Source organism: Podarcis cretensis (assembly GCF_951804945.1).
Source record: "Podarcis cretensis genome assembly, chromosome: 5".
Lineage (NCBI taxonomy): Eukaryota > Metazoa > Chordata > Lepidosauria > Squamata > Lacertidae > Podarcis > Podarcis cretensis.
Genome location: NC_137174.1, coordinates 32,954,571 through 32,970,949, shown reverse-complemented (window position 1 = coordinate 32,970,949; position 16,379 = coordinate 32,954,571). Strand labels below are relative to the sequence as shown.

Here is a 16,379-nt window from a genome sequence, read left to right as displayed (position 1 = left end):
GAAAACTTGGCTTTGATCTGCCGGCTTGTAAAATGTGATGATTATTTTAAGCTTTAGATTCAGCTTCTTTAATCCCCCAGAGACCTGTCTGTCTTCTCTACTGTGACATCCTCACCCCTCAGGATAAGAGCTTAACTGTGCTTACGTTGTATTTCTGAGATCTAGTAGTGTCATGTGCACTTTTCTGATGGTTCAGTATTAGAGGGAGGTATTTTATTTTTATCCTAATATTCCACAAATCAAGATCGCTTCCAGATGGAAACTCTCCTCCATTTGTGGCGACGCTGCATATGGCTAGCATTGCATTGGCACCGATAACCTGATCTTCACAGATTAAGAAATTGCCAGACTACCATTGTAGCATGAAGGCAAGAAGATATATTATTGTATGTATGAATAATGAAAAATAAATATATCATTGGCCAAGAACTGTGAAACCAATGGCACAGTTTTATTTCATATTTACCTCAGAGAGAACATGACTGGAATTCACTGACAACACATAGAACATTCTGGAGAGATCCCTTGGGGTAAACTGTATTTGATGGATCCCCCCCCCCCCCACACACACACCAAGTTTACTTTAATTTATGTATCTTACACTTGGCACTTATTTTGTTATATAATTAGACAGATGAAATGTTTATTAATCTTGACATGAACTTGACTGATCTGCATTGTATTGCTGTATTGTGTTTTTTAAAAGTCATTCTCATTTTAAAAACTGAAATAAAATGTTTGTTTGTTTGTTTGTTTTAAGGCACTGTGAAATGAGTAAAACAGAAAGTTTGACAAAAGACTGACGGCACCTTTCCATGCGGTGTGACAAACTACTTAAAGAAAGGAGAATTCTGTGACATAGCCTAGCCAGCTGTTTGCGACGGGGTGAGCTCCCATTGTTCAGTCCTTGCTCCTGCCAACCTAGCAGTTCGAAAGGACGTCAAAGTACAAATAGATAAATAGGTACCGCTCCGGCGGGAAGGTAAACGGCATTTCCATGCGCTGATCAAGTTTCACCAGAAGCGGCTTAGTCATGCTGGCCACATGACCTGGAAAAACCGCCTGCGGCCAAATGTCGGCTCCCTCAGCCAGTAAAGCGAGATGAGCGCCGCAACCCCAGAGTCGTCCACAACTGGACTTAACGGGGTCCCTTTACCTTTACCTTTTTAAAATTTAAAAGGCCAAGCAAAAAACTATATTTGGATAGCACAAGTCCCTTGTGTGAGCCTAAGCAGCTTTTTGGATGTAGGCCAGTGTCTGTGTCAATTTTGCGTAAGGTTACATTATCTTTCTATCTCATGAGTATTCTGGAAAGGCAAAGAGCCACTGGCCAATTTGTGTCCTGAAAGGATTGCTCTGGGAGTACATTGATTATTCAGCCTGCCTCACCCCTTATTGCTGACCTTAGTTATATATGTGAACATTTTACTACTAGGCAATACCACTTATCAAGTCTAACTATCCATGAGGGGGTTGGATTATTCTGGCCCTTAGAGTGGTGTCTGGAGAATAAAGTGTCCTCTAAGAATCAAACGTGCCCATCAGCCTATATACAATGAAGGAACATTTTCAAGGAATGTTGCCCCATCCTCACAAATAGCCTGATGGGTTAAAGTTCCAGTTTACTACTGACTGAGGCAGAAAACTCACTTCATAATTACCCATTTGCGTTTAACTAGTTTGTGTTCTTTGTTGCCATCACTATACATTCTGTGAGGAAACATTTGAAGGAAAACAAACACACAGTCATCCATAGTTAGGGAATTTTCTGAAACACAATCTTCACTGTTTCACTGACACATAATTTTCAAGCTTGAGCGATGAACAGACTATAAATTATTTTTAGTGCAGAAAGGTACAGATTTGTGAATCCTGCTAATGTAACAGTTAGAAGGCATTGATTTTGCCAGGTTTTTCAGAATCATGAAAACAGGTGATGCCCCCATTTAAAGTTGATGCATTGATTTCTGACTCCTGGTATCTTGGATAAAATATGGTTTTCTTTTTCCTCAAATGTTACTGTTCAAAACTTTTTAAACCATCTGCCCAGTCCAGGAAATAGTTTTGATAAGAAACAATATGCTGAAGTGTGCACACACGTATGCAGAAGAGTAATATTCCTGCATTTCCCTCCTGGCTTCATCAAGGGTGCTGTTGTGACTGAAGCATACATAATTTTATTTGTATGCCTCCTTTCATACCATGCTCAATGTGAAAAAAAATATGTAAATGCAACATTACAAAAGTAGTCATAAACAATAAATAAAACATCAGAAAATGGACAACCGGACTGAACAATTTCCACAAAAATCACCATTTCCACATAAATCTAAAATAAAGTTAAAAAGCAACAGCAGCAACAGCAAGAATACCCACCACAACCCACCCCACAACAACACCACCACAATCCAAGAAACAGAAAATGAAAAAGCAAAGGTTCTCTGTCATTCAGCAACTGCTCTGGTAGATACACAAGACTGAAAAGGAATCTATGTATCCCAAATAAGAAAGTGTACTATCCAGGCCTCTTTTTTTCCTCATCCAGCCTTACAGATGAAGACCAACTTATGTTTCTGAGGCAAATCATAGAATGGCAGAATCTTAGAGTTGGAAGGGACCCTAAGGGTCATCTCAACTAAAGCATCCATGACTGATGGCCATCCAAGGTATGAGAGAAGAAAGACCGTGTTGCTCCTGTAGCAGCAAAACCAGATGCCTTCATCTGTCCCACCTCCAATAAAACATGTCTCTCCCATACCGTTCTCCATAGCCATAGCAGGCACTGTAACTCTCCCAACAGTTTGACTTTACCCCTGAAGACGCACTCTTGCCAATATTCACAAGCACTGTCTTTGTGCCCCCTCCCCTCTCCATATCTGCTGTCCCAGAAACGTACATTTCTTTCAGTGCTTTCTCAAACGTAAACAATTCCTAGCTGATCAAGGAATATAATAACTCTCTTTTCAGCAGTATTGAGGGTAATGTTGACTACTAATTTACAGGAAGAGTGTAAAGTGAAACATTAATTTGCAAACTGCTTTGGATAACTGCTGGCCTTGTTACCAACTATATCACCATGCACCTAATTAGAATTAATAAAAAGCTGTATTTATGCAGTTGGAGGCAGGGTCTACATTTTATGTTCCCATAAACTATTGTATGTGTGGCCATAAATGTGTTTTGCTTAATAAAGTGCAGTGGCTGCTCCTTAAACACATTTATTCCGGAGGACAGCATGTGAGAGTTTTCCCATTGCACTAGATACTCAAGCTGATGAGCCCACTATTGGGCATATGAGACATTTGTCCCACATATTGTCCTTGCAGAAGAAACTAATGCAGGATGAACCCGCCAAATGCCTCTGACAAATGCAGGGCAGCATAATTTCACAGGTGGGTCAGCATTTTGCTGTGACAGGCTGGTGTCAGATACTGTGTTTGCCCATCAAAATGGGAGGTCGAGCAGGAGTGAACTGTAGCAGAACCACCACTGAACAAGGGAAGAGGGATCCATGGTGAGCACACAGCCAAGACAAGTGTCGAGGAACCAAAACTAGGTCAGGGAACATAACTGAGATCTTCCCCAATGTACAGGGCTAGATGGAATGGGTTCATCTGTTGATCTGACCTCAGCGTTTAGGAGGATCTCCTTCAAAATATACTTCATTTCTAATAGGATGGGGGCAAAGAAAGCAGGTGGTGCATTTGCTCCACAGCAACATTCTCCTGCAGCAGCCACAATGTACTACTGTATTTGTCGCTAGCGATCTCCGTTGTCCTACCTTGACAAGTGTGGTTGTCATCTGACAAAACAAGACCGCGTGGGCACTCACACTGGTAGGTGTCTTCTACCGTGATGCAAGCATGGCTGCAGCCCCCGTTGTTGTTGTGGCAACCTTCAATTTCTAGGATAGAGAAACCGGTCAGACACACAAAAATCTTTGCTCAACCCAGATCTGCTTGTGATGAAAGTCTCTATCTGCCCATAAGGGGATTTTATAGCAATTGTATCTGTGGTATAAACCTTCATATGTTATACCATTAACTTTTGAAATCATTCTGGGCAAAATCTTTTCTAAGCCATATAGATGTGAATGGGAACTGTGGAAGAACATGGATGGGAATTGTGAATAGAACATGAATGGGAAACTGTGACTATGAATGGTGGAAGAACATGAGTAGGAAGTAGGTTGTGGTTTTTGTGCAGCTCTCATTAATTTAAATGGCACTTGTACATAAGACTTTCTCTGTTGGATGTTACAGCAATTTAGAGGAAGAGGCAGCAAACAGCACACACACTTCCTGCTCCCTGTGAATCAGTGTACTGTCCTAATCTGCAGACACCCACAATATCTCAGTTTTGTGTGTTTTCTTAAAAAAAGAAGTTTTTAAAATGTGTAAAACTTAGGCTTCACAACTTGTGTTTTTAAGTGTACAGTGGTACCTCGCTTCAGGTTACATACGCTTCAGGTTACAGACTCCGCTAACCCAGAAATAGTACCTCGGGTTAAGAACTTTGCTTCAGGATGAGAACAGAAATCGTGCGGTAGCAGCGGGAGGTCCCATTAGCTAAAGTGGTGCTTCAGGTTAAGAACAGTTTCAGGTTAAGAATGGACCTCTGGAACGAATTAAGTACGTAACCAGAGGTACCACTGTACAGTTAACCGTTAAATGCACGCAAAAAGGAGATCCTGCCAAGTTTACAGTTGGTAGCAAATACGGACCAGCTATCATTTTAAGGCAGCCTTTTCCAAATTAGTGTCCTCCAGCTAGTTTGGGCAACAACTCCCATCCTGCAGGCTGGGGCTGATGGGAGTTGTAGTCCAAAACATTTGGAGGGCACCAGGATGGGAGTGGCGAGTGGGCCTTGGGGCAGTCTCTGTACATACAGAAAGAATGAAAAATTTCCAGGTAGTTTTCAAAACATCCAAGGCATTTCTTAGACTGACAAGATCTTGGCAGTTCAAATGAGCTTTAAATCAGTGCCCATGTGTTAGGCTAGGAAACCCCACCACTCTGAGATTATGACCATTAAAACCAATGGTATCCTTTGAAGATTTTGTGGCTGTGCAATGGATGTTGGGGTGGTTGCAAAGTGAATTATATCTTTCCTGGAATGGCTCATAAACCACATGGCATATCAGTAAATATGAAACCGACCAACTCGATTGTATATTGCTCAGTAAATTCCCTGGAGAGCATTGAAGGCATGAAAAATGTCACCTATTACCTCAGAGTCTTAAAACTATCTATACAGCAAGCACAAATTTCCCAACGTTTACTGAAAAGGAAACAATTACTCTTCCTAGTAAAAACAAAACAAAAAAGTAATGATTAAAATGGATGCTACCAGTGCTTTCCCCCCAAAGGCCAGAATGTTAGATTATGAAGATACAAGTATATTATTGATGAATGTGAAGAGGATGAACTAAAGGGCCTTCTTCCTTGGTTACACCTGTGGTCCCTCCACCATTCATTCTCAGACAACAACCCAGGGCCAAGCTAGACCCAAATATAAATCTGCCAATTTTTTAAAAAGTGCCAGTTTTAAAAAAAGTGGAAACAGCATTTGTGGAAAGGGCCAATAATTACTGGCATAGCACCAATAATTTACCCAAGGTAAACAGCACTTTCAGAAAAGATTTTATTCTTGGAAGTTTAATCAGGGAGAGGGAAGATTAAATCCCACTTCCCTGCCTTCTGCAGTCCCAAAGAACTGATGCTGGCTGCATTTATTTAAAATCTGCACAGCAAATGTAAAGTTGCACTTAACATCATATGACATTGAGGCTACGGAGGAAGTGTTTAACAATACAGGGCTCTGCTATGGTACTCTAGTTCCTATTGTGTAGTTCACATTTCTTTCGTTGTCCCATTCAACTAGTTATTATTATTTTTAAGGAAGACAACTCATGCTGTAAGACAGGGATGGGAAACTTGTGACCTTTCAGATGTTTTGTTGGAGCCATACATACATCATTTTATTTGTATGCCAGCTTTCCATAGCCAAAACCATGCTTGAGGCTGCTTACAAAATGAAAAGAATTACACAAACATAACAAAAGTAGTCATAAGTAATTAATAAAACATCAAAAAGTACACAAGCAAGTTGAACAATTTCCACATAAACCATGATTATAGACACAAAAATACACAAATAAATAGCATCAGTAAATAAAATAAATAGCATCAGTAACAGCAATAAATAGCATCAGTAACAGCAACACCCACCCCAATGAAAACCCCTAAACAATACCCCAGCCAAAGAGTCTGTTCACCAGCCTCAGCTTTTGTAGCTGGAGTCAGTCACAGGTATAAAAAAGCATGCAAGACCTGGAACAAGGGATCCTTACTCACCCTGGCAAGTCTTTCCATCCTTCCCTAGAATTCGCCCAACTCCACATTCACAACGGTAGGAGTTCTTGAGGTTCACACAGAACTCGCTACAACCGCCATTATTCCGTTCACATTCATTTTCATCTGTGGGGGGAAACAGGAGCCACAAATCCACAACTTAACAATATGAAGCTGGTGATTAAGAAGTGTAATATGCAAGCTAATTGCTCCATTAATGAAATCTGAATCAGGGAATCATTTTTTTTTCTTTAGGTGGCACAGGCTAGCAATAAGGATCACCTTACATGTTATGAAAAGACAGCCAGGATTCTGAGTCTAAAGAAACAGCCGTGTTCTCACTTGCTTTACACACATGGGCATGGGCACACAAAAATAAACGGAAGAGTTATATGAACCAGATGTCTGTGCCATTGTTTGTTTTTGGGTGAATCTTCTACATGACACAGCACACGTGCCGTATACTGAGTACTTTGGGTGCAGCTTGAATCTCATTGAAACTGGACTCAGCTACATTAGTCAAAAAACAGTGTTTTGAATGCATTATAAACACACAACACCAGATGGCGATGGAGGGAGGGAATTCTAAGCGATTTTTCATAGCGTTTTTTTTCCTTTTATGACAATTTAATTTCTGACTTATTTATAGTGGGTTTTTCCTGTGTGTAGATCAACCCCTATGTTACATTTACTGTAGAGTAATATAGAGGAAAATCTGCTTAATAAATGCTGGAAATCCCTGTACCCAATTAAATTAATGTTAGAAAAGATGAAGGGGAAATCAAGACAAACCAGACCACTGATTCCTAGATGAAAATATGCTATAGTTTTTCAACTTCCATGAAATTCCAGAGGGCTGAGAAGAGGGAGGTATTCAGCATATTCTTGAAAGTGATCTTCTTTTTCTAGTTAGATAGCTCAATGAAACCTTTCCAGGGCATTTTAATTCAATGGGATTTTTTGCCATCCCTTTTGTCAGCTATGTGCATAAAGACTAGGAACTAGGTCAAATTTCATAGAGTGAATAGCGGAGATGTTATTAGGACAAGAGATTCATTAGTATACTATTATTAGCATTCTATTAATTAGTAGTGCTTACTAGGCAGCAAATCCCATTGAAATCAGTAGGATTTTATTCTGAGTAGGGTTGCACTGTTAATCAATGATGAAACCCAGAGAACCTCTGTACTTGTGTCTATCCTTGAGTGGAATTCCATTACATATCCACAAATTCAAGTTGCTCAATTAAAGTTCATTTGGTGTTCTTGCATAACAAATGGACTTTCCCTTAAAATGATTTTTTGAGAGAAGGAATGTGATGCAGAAAAATGTAGAATAGGTAAAGGTAAAGGGGCCCCTGACCATTAGGTCCAGTCGTGGCCGACTCTGGGGTTGCGGCGCTCATCTTGCTTTATTGGCCGAGGGAGCCGGCGTACAGCTTCCGGGTCATGAGCGCCGCAACCCCAGAGTCGGTCACGACTGGACCTAATGGTCAGGGGTCCCTTTACCTATTTACAAAGGATTTACAGTATGGCTAGCTAAGATTCACGACGCAGTGCATTTTAAAGATATTTTATTTTTTTTTAACTCCTACGTTCTTGTTTGTTTCCTTTTTCCTCTCTGTTTCTGTAGTGGTTGTTTTCCAGTCCATTCTCATACACTGATTATTCCTGATGGCTTGCATTTCCACTAGCAAATGGCAAGCATGACTTGTGAAAAGTCCATCCAACACTCTGAAACTGATCGTGAAAAAACAATGAACAGAGTTTTGAAACAGCAGAGGGGGAATCCTTTAGCTACTTGCTCATTTCTTCTCTCTCTCTCTCTCTCTCTCTCTCCACCTCCTTGATACTTCCCTTTTGCTTCTTTTGTCTCCTCTTCTGCGTCTTTCCTTACCAAGGCAGGTCTGTCCGTCAGGTCCCAATATTGTTCCTAAAGAGCATGTGCAGTCTCCAGTGTCCAAACAAGAGCCCCGGCAATCTATCATGTCACAGATGTCGTAGAAATCTGCAGAATTACAAAGGAGGATTGTTAAAGATACAGGAGTAAATCGTGTCCTCCCTAAAAGAGGGCACGTGTTGCGGTGAGACCTGGAGACTGAACCCTTGTGTTGTGGGTGGGTTTGATTGGTTAGCCACAACACCCGATTGGTAGGTCCCTCGATGTTGGGTTCAATCTGACCAATGGGGCGCAGTCCAAATGGATCAAGGGACCTATTTATACCCATGCCTGTGACCCATGCACGGCTCATGCATTCGGAACACCCGCCCACCTCTCCCTATTTTTAGGGCATTGTGCTTTGACCTTGCTATGCCATCGTGTGTTGTCTGTCGTTGGGACGGGGCTCAGCAGGAATTTCCCCACTTGGCTGATTGGCTGTTGCCATTTGGGTTTCGCCTGCCACGTAGCAAATCGTCACAACTTGTAGGGTTGCGGATAGGCACTGGTTCAGGTGATAGGGATGGGGGAGCAGTCTTGCCATCCCTATGTGAAGGGTATTCCATTAAAGGAATCCAGCAACTCACCTGGTTTGGTCAACCCCTGAGAGGGGGTTGTGCCCTTACCTGAGTCCAGGGGGGCATCTGGGTGGTGAACACCCAGGTGTTCCTTCCCAGGTGTTCACCCTTGGCTAACCTATGCTAGTGCCCTGGGTCAGCGCTGCCTGCAAGGGTGCAGGGAACTAGTCGAACCAGCGCCTATGCAACCACTCACCTTCTGTAATCAATAAAGTTGTGGCCTAAATTCTGCCAAAAAACAAAACTAAAATTTGAGTCATGTGTGAATTTATTTAGTGGGGAGGTCTCTGGGTCTGAACATGCAATTACCTTCCATGTTCACAGTTACATTAATAGGGTGCAAGTGAAGGGCTGAACTAGATGCAACAGTGCTAAGCTTGTATGTCTGAATCAGGCACTACACCAGTAGATATTTGAAGATGGCTACCTTACCTCCTCTGTGTCTATTCTTATCCAGGCTAAGCATACCCAACTCCCTCAACCTTTCCTCATAAGGCTTCGTTTACAGATCCTTTATCAACTTGGTCACCCTCCTTTGCTTACGTTCCAGCTTGTCAATATCCTTCTTAAATTGTGGTGGAAACAATTTTGTAACACACGTTGAAAAGAATATTTCTGATGATATATTCTGATTATTCTGGGTTGTGTTGTTTTGTTTTCAGCAGGGATGATTCCTCAATATCAGTTGAAGCAGTTGGATTTGAAAAGCTCATCCAGCTGAAATTCTCTGACTGGTATGGCTATTAAAAACACTGGTGCCCAAATACTGACCCTCCCTGAGCCATGGAGTCTGTATTGATTTGATTCTAGTACTGGCAAAACCCTTAATCTGTGCAACCTCAGTTTGATAAGGTTTTGAGCATGAAAGGAGAAAATCAATACATTTGTCTTCAGGAAAACATTTTCCAAGGTGAGGCATTTTTTAAAGGTGACATACAGTTTGCATCTTTCACAACCCTGATTTGCAGGAATCCCAAATAGCTCCAACATTTATTTGCAATAGAAATCCAGTTGTCAGTGCCTCGGGATTATTTAACAACTCACAGATTTTATGATTGGAGGCGATGGCTGAAAGCACGTTGTATGGCCTTGTGCATTGAATAAATCAAACCGACATGATAACTGTATCAAAGCCAGTCTGTGTGTATTCCACTTTCAAGGTAAGAGCCAGAACAGAAGGCTGAATTTGTCGTCAATGCAATAAAAATGATTTTTTATTATCTTGGAGGAAAGGAGTGTTTTATTCAGCTTTTAAGAAAATTAACTCCTTTCTTTTAAAGTGTCAGTTTAATTCAGTCAGTTGTACAAGAAATGTGTTCAGTAATAACATCTGTCAATTGAGAGCAGTGATTCAGATTAGAAAATAGGCCAGTATTAAAAAAAGTTACTTTAGGTGTTCTCGAAGCAGAGATGAGAAATCTATTGCCCTCTGGGTGTTGTGGGACTCTTTAACTCTAACCAGTTCCAGCCAGCATAGTCAATGACCAGGAATGATGGGAATTGTAGTCCAGCAACATCCTAAGGAATTCAGGACAGGATATGTGATCCCTTACCATCCAAATTGTAAACTCACAAACCCATTGAGGTAGATTTCACTGAGAGCTAGGAAAATAACACAAGGTCACTTTGTGAGATTCATGGTTGGGCATCAATTTGAACCCAAGTCTTCTCCAGTTTAAGGGCAAATTGATAGCATGTTGGAGATCCATGATCAGATTTCATAGGAACATCTTCCCAAGACACATAGCAGATTTGTGTCTCAAATGTGCAGCAACTTAAACACTTACAAAAAGAGCCAAAACAACAGAGCTGTATAAAACAAACAAGACAGCTAAAAGCAAGCAAACTACGGTATCTCATGAAGTAATCCAGCAATGCAAAAGCTTTCCTTAAAATGAAGGTCTTGGCCACACCTCCAGAAGTTCACAAGGGGATGAAGCCAGCTGCCCTTCTCTAAGAAAGAGTTCCAGCAAGAGGATGCCACTTCAGAAAGGATTCTCTAGCCCCACCATAAAAAAGGAGGCCTCCTCAGCTGATTGCAATGCACAAGGGGGAATCGTTTTCCAGAAGAAATAAATTACTAAAATAGATTTCTCAGTGATAAACTATAAATACCAATGAATAACGCAACAGGAAGCTATTAACTAGATTGCCTGGGGATGCAGAGATGAACGGAAAATCCAGCTTTAAATTCCTTGAGGAAGGAGGGGGAGCTTTGTTCTATATTTTTTTATATATGAATGAAAACAACTTTATATGAGAAGTCCCCACAGTGAAATCAACAACTGAATGAAGGGATTTTTCATACATGACAACACAGGTACCGTAGAACTTCATTCAAGTTGTAGGCATTATTATATGCCCAAGGGGAACCCCTCTTTACAACTAAAGAAGTTTGGGGGGGTCACTTACGCCCACAGTAGGCATGGAAGCAGACACTGGGCTTGGTTAACTGGTAGACATAATAGCCTCCTGGGCAGGCCTTGACCTCCACCGTTGTGTTCCACATACAGCAGTTTCCATTGAAGGTGGCACAGGCCTGCCTCTGGACAATGCCGTCTGACTCCTGAGGGTGGCTACCATTTAGCCATATTGGAGCATGGGTACCACAGTGGTTTTCCGGGATGCAGAAGGTGGGCATGGCATCGCCAGCCATCCCAGTGAAGCGGTACCATTCCCCGTCAACATGGCTGTCACACTCGGGCTGGTCGTGAGAGCCGTTGAAGTGGTGTTCGGTGTTCCTCCAAGGTTCATTCAGACTGATATAGGCAGAGCAAGGATCAAGAGCTGCAACATGGGAAGAAGAGAGAGCCCCGTGGCGATCAAAAGAACAATAGTATACAGGCCAAGAATATGTGAGGAAAGCCTTTTGAAACGAAGATTAGCAAAAGACAAATAATCAGTCGCCTAAGGCAGAGAGGGCCAAATTCTCTATTTTGGAGTGCATTATATCCTCCACACAACAACTCAGACCCAGGACTGACCTTTGATTCAGAGTCACAAACTGTCCTCAACCTCATTGTAAAGCGGATGCCCACAAAGCAGGAAGATCTTCTCCCTTGCAGAGCATGCGCACTCCAGCACAGCCTCCCATTTACAAGTTAACACCTATTAAGTTACACGTTACAAACAATTCCATAAAAAGAGATGCAATCATCTCTCCCTTTATATACCCAGCCAATCGCTGTGCTCTGCAGGAGAGAGAGCCCCCTGCAGATAACATCTCATCAGGAGGTCCATTCTGTACAATGTAGGAATCGGGCCTTTATCATGAGAGCACCTCCCCTTCAAAAGTCCCTCCTGTTAAACATCTCTTGTCCTTTTGGTGCCTGCTGAAAGTCTCTCTTTTTCAACAAGCCTTTTGTTCCAGTCTGTGTCTATGTTGCAATTGGTGTGTGTGTGTGTGTGTGTGTGTGTGTGTGTGTGTATGCTGTAATTGTTTTTGTAGGGTTTTGTTGTTGTTAAATCATTTCAAGATACTTTAATGCCACACATTCCCCCCTCTCCTTCCTTAGCAAACCATTAAAACCAACATCATTGAACTTGGTTAAAATTTAGTAGGGGCTCCGAGGGCTGCATAAAATGATCTCACGTACTGGATCTAGCCATTAGATTTATTTCCCATTTAAGGTGTGGGACACCCCACCAAGCACCTTTTTAAAATTCCCTACAATGGTCTGCTCTTGGGTTGATGTAGTTTCTGGCTCTGCTTGGGGAGAGGGCGTTGAGAAGCAATGAAGGAACCTAGGACCTTGCAGATTTGCGGCTATTGCCAAGCACACACCCCTGCTGAAATCCCACCCCCTGTGAAGCACCCATGATGGTGGAAAGTTCCTAGGGGGGAATCCCAGCAGTGGGCCTGCTTTTCCAATGGCACCTGAGATGGCATTCCAGGGACCACCGTATTTCATCCTAAACGTTTTAATCAAATAATACCTTTGGGTACCAAAGGCTACTCTTGTGACCTGGGACTATTTTCCAGCAAAGCAATATTATCCCCTACCCCACCCACCACTATATTTTAATTCAAAAACTTATCATATTTTACAAAGGGGGCTTTATAGTGCTGGCCCGCAGTGCTGTTAAATTGCACTTAGAAATTGTCTTGCAATGTCTCTGCCTCATCCTGGGAGGCTATCTTCTCTGTCACCTTTCCTTGCCCTGGCATATACATTGGGCCCTTCCTCTTCATTCTCTGGCTTGCCTCCTGCCAGTAAGAAGAGATTAAAATAGGTCTCCAAGCTGCCATTTCTTTGTGTCTGTGCTTTCTGCTACGCAGAATGGTGCTCTCCTTGACAATGGTTCGCGAGAGTGGTTTGATCTCCCCAGTTCAGAGCAGAACACTTGACTCACGCTGCTATCGGGCGCAATGACTTGCAGTCAGTGGTGTAGCATGGGTTGTCAGCACCCGGGGCAAGGCAAGTAATTTGCGCCCCCTAACCCATGGATTTGCGCCCCCTAACCCGTGGATTTGTGCCCCCTAACCCTAACCCCCAGATGTTGTGCCCAGTGCGGCCGGCCCCCCCTGCACCCCCCACGCTACGCCACTGCTTGCAGTTCTCCCTCACCTTGCAAACCAATTTCCTACATACTTTCTGTTCCCTAGTGTTTAAAGGTCTTCATAGACCTTAAAGACCAGCCCTGGTCTTGATGTTAATAATTTGCTTAGAGTTTGATACACACACAGCCAAAATGATATTCAAAACATGATAAAATATATACAAAACAAAACAACAACAACAACAATGAAAACTGCAATAACTAAAACAGAATACAGCAGCACCAATCCTTTTATAGCCAAGGAAAGGTTTTGCATATAGGGATGCTTTCACCTAGCGGTGGAAAGAATATAATGTGGTGACTTGGTGGATCTCAGTAGGCATCGAAGCCTAGAGGTTGTGGATGCCACCACAGAAAAGGACCTCCTGCATGTTCCAAGCAACCTCCTTCTCCCTCTGATCTGCAGGTCTGGAAAGGACCTCATGGGAGGCTAGTTTCTTAGGGATGTAGGGCCCAGATGTTTTAAAGGTGATACACAGTACAAACCTGAGAGCTAACCACAAACAGTCAGCACAGAATAGATATGATGAAAGCGGTGCTACTTTCCTTGTGACCCTTCCTTCTTCATAAATGCACCTCAGTTCTGTACCAGGTAAAGCTGATGAACTGCCTTCAAGGGCGGGTTCTTTCCATGCCCTCCATCTCTGCTTGTATCTCCTATTGCAATAAAGTTCTCCTACTGGATGATGGTGAGATATCTCATTTAAGTACCATCTATTTATTGATCATGCACAAGTGCTGTTGCCTGCAGTGGGAGCTTTGTGTATGTACAAAGAGCATCTGAGTCAACCTGTTCCTAAGAAGCAGGATTTCATAGAGATTTAAAGTGGAAGCCGGCCGAGAGAAGAATGTAATAAAAATATTCATTTCACTTTTCATCAGGCCTGTATTTAATCTTCCCCCAGCAGCTTCTGCAGTGAAAGTTTGCAGCTTAAATCTTTGCATATATTTAACACCTGATTAAGCACCAGTTAACCATGACTGGTCAGGTCCACCATTAAAGCAGGATTTATGCTAATATTTTTCTGAGTAAGGCAAATCCATTACTTTTCACTATCCTCACTCTTAAAGAAGGCAATTGTTCTGGCTAGGCACACAGCAAAACTGAACAAATCGAGTTTTTTTACCTTTTGATGCTTTATTTCCCACTGGGCTTCTCCTGCTACTGTTGCATTATTTAACCCAAATTTTAGGAATTCTGCAATGTCTCTAGCGCAATTTGAAATAAGAATATGCATTTTAACCTAATGAGAAAACAACTTGGACACAGACGAACTGTGATTGCTGACTGTTTATTCTTGCTTCACTTGCCTGTGATTATAGATATTGCAGTGGCTGCAATTCACACTCATAAGAATTAATGGACACATTATGCAGGAGAATCCACAATTGATCTCCTGGCTTAAAAAAAAAAAAATCCACCTTGAAATGCAGCTCTGTGTATGTATTTCTCTGTGTCTGTGCTTATGACATTTTCTTAATCAAAGTCAACATACACACAAACACATCATTCACAGATTTTCTTGCTCCACGGTGGGAAAATACACAAAGCAATCATATAGCCAACATTATGTGATGGTTTGATAGTTAGGCTCTCGGTGGATCAAAGAATGGGGTGTTGGTAACTGTTTGAATTTTACCTCCTACCACAGGAATTTTTCAACATTACTATCACATTTGAAGTTATGCCTCAGAACCCAAATTAAGAATTTGGTGTCCCATGCATACCTGTGATTCAAAGTCCACCACTGAGCAGATTCTGTCTTAGAGGTGAATGGGAGCATGATAATCTCTTCTACAGATGTTGAGAAAGTGGGTGTCATCGAAGGATGTTGACCAACTTGAATAATTTGCTGGCTCAGTGCCAAATTCCCAAGATCAGATTTGTGAGTGGGTGGCACAGGGATGCAGGTGGAGGAGAGGAAGGAGAAGCCCTCAAAGTTTTTATGACAACACCATGACGGTTTAGATTTGGGGGGGGGGGTATTTCGATTTCTTGAAAAGAATCATATCATTTTTAACCCACCCTTCAGACAGGGTACATCAAATAAAAAAACCAAACTACAATATATTCATTCTGATCAACAGCATGTAAAGTCAACCAGTATAGCCTCTAAAAAAAAGAAATCTAGGATTTAGGTTTAGGTGCCTGTGAGATTTACAGGGCAAACATAATATTTGTGGGAAGGCTCACATTTTCCCACCGGTAAGAAATTCAGGGCAAAGAGTGTTAGAGGAAATGCAAGGTCCTTTTGCAATTGAAATGCAATGCTAACTTTGGACTATGTTCACTACAGCTCAGTTTGGCTGGAAAAAGACCTAAAAGGAGGGCAAAGTCACTGCAAGAACACTGACTGCCAAAGTGTCTAATAAATGGCTTTGCGTCTACTTACCCACTGTGTTCTCCTGCAAGGGCTGTGCTTTAGCAGGGAGGTACAAGGACAAAATGAGAAACAGGAACATCCCCCTCTGACCAAGGCCACGTGCTCTGTCAAAATAATCCCTTTTAAGCACGCAACGTGGGTTCACCTGTATTCTCTCTCTCTCTCTCTCTCTCTTTCCTTGACACACCAAATGGGTTCTGGAGTCCTGAAGCAAGCTCACATGAAGAGAGAGTCTGTTAAGGGTCCTGGAGGTTTTATCAGAGGAAGAGGCTGTAAGGAATGCAGAGCCCAACTGCAGCCTTGACCTGCCCCATAGCAGCTCTGCCTTTCAGAGTCAAAGAGGGTTATTTCCCCCACACGCAGATACATTCATTTTGTTTCCAAGCCCATCCTCTGATTGTTTTCTTGTCCAAGTGCCCTAAAGTGACACACCTGCTATCTTATCTGGAAATACCACTGAGGAAAGGAGACCCAGGCATCCTGTGGAGATGTGGGAAGAAAGGAAGATGGCTCCTAGCTATTATCTCCATCTTATTTTTTTTCTGTTTCCTGTCATGAGGAAAGGA

At 42.1% G+C, this 16,379-nt stretch overlaps 1 protein-coding gene across 1 annotated transcript in view; it reads right to left on the bottom strand.

The window, feature by feature from the left end:
- Positions 1 to 16,068, bottom strand: part of OIT3 (oncoprotein induced transcript 3) — a gene marked incomplete at its 3' end in the record, with an annotated part of 28,508 nt that extends 12,440 nt beyond the window's left edge. Inside the window, exons 1-5 of the mRNA XM_079976348.1 lie at positions 15,823 to 16,068; positions 11,282 to 11,656; positions 8,250 to 8,360; positions 6,357 to 6,479; positions 3,782 to 3,904 (exon numbers count right to left, since the gene is read on the bottom strand). Of these exons, the coding sequence (XP_079832474.1) occupies positions 3,782 to 3,904; positions 6,357 to 6,479; positions 8,250 to 8,360; positions 11,282 to 11,656; positions 15,823 to 15,892 (802 nt within the window). The 5' untranslated portion in view covers positions 15,893 to 16,068. The remainder of the gene's footprint in view (positions 1 to 3,781; positions 3,905 to 6,356; positions 6,480 to 8,249; positions 8,361 to 11,281; positions 11,657 to 15,822) is intronic.
- Between the last annotated feature and the right edge of the window lie 311 nt (positions 16,069 to 16,379).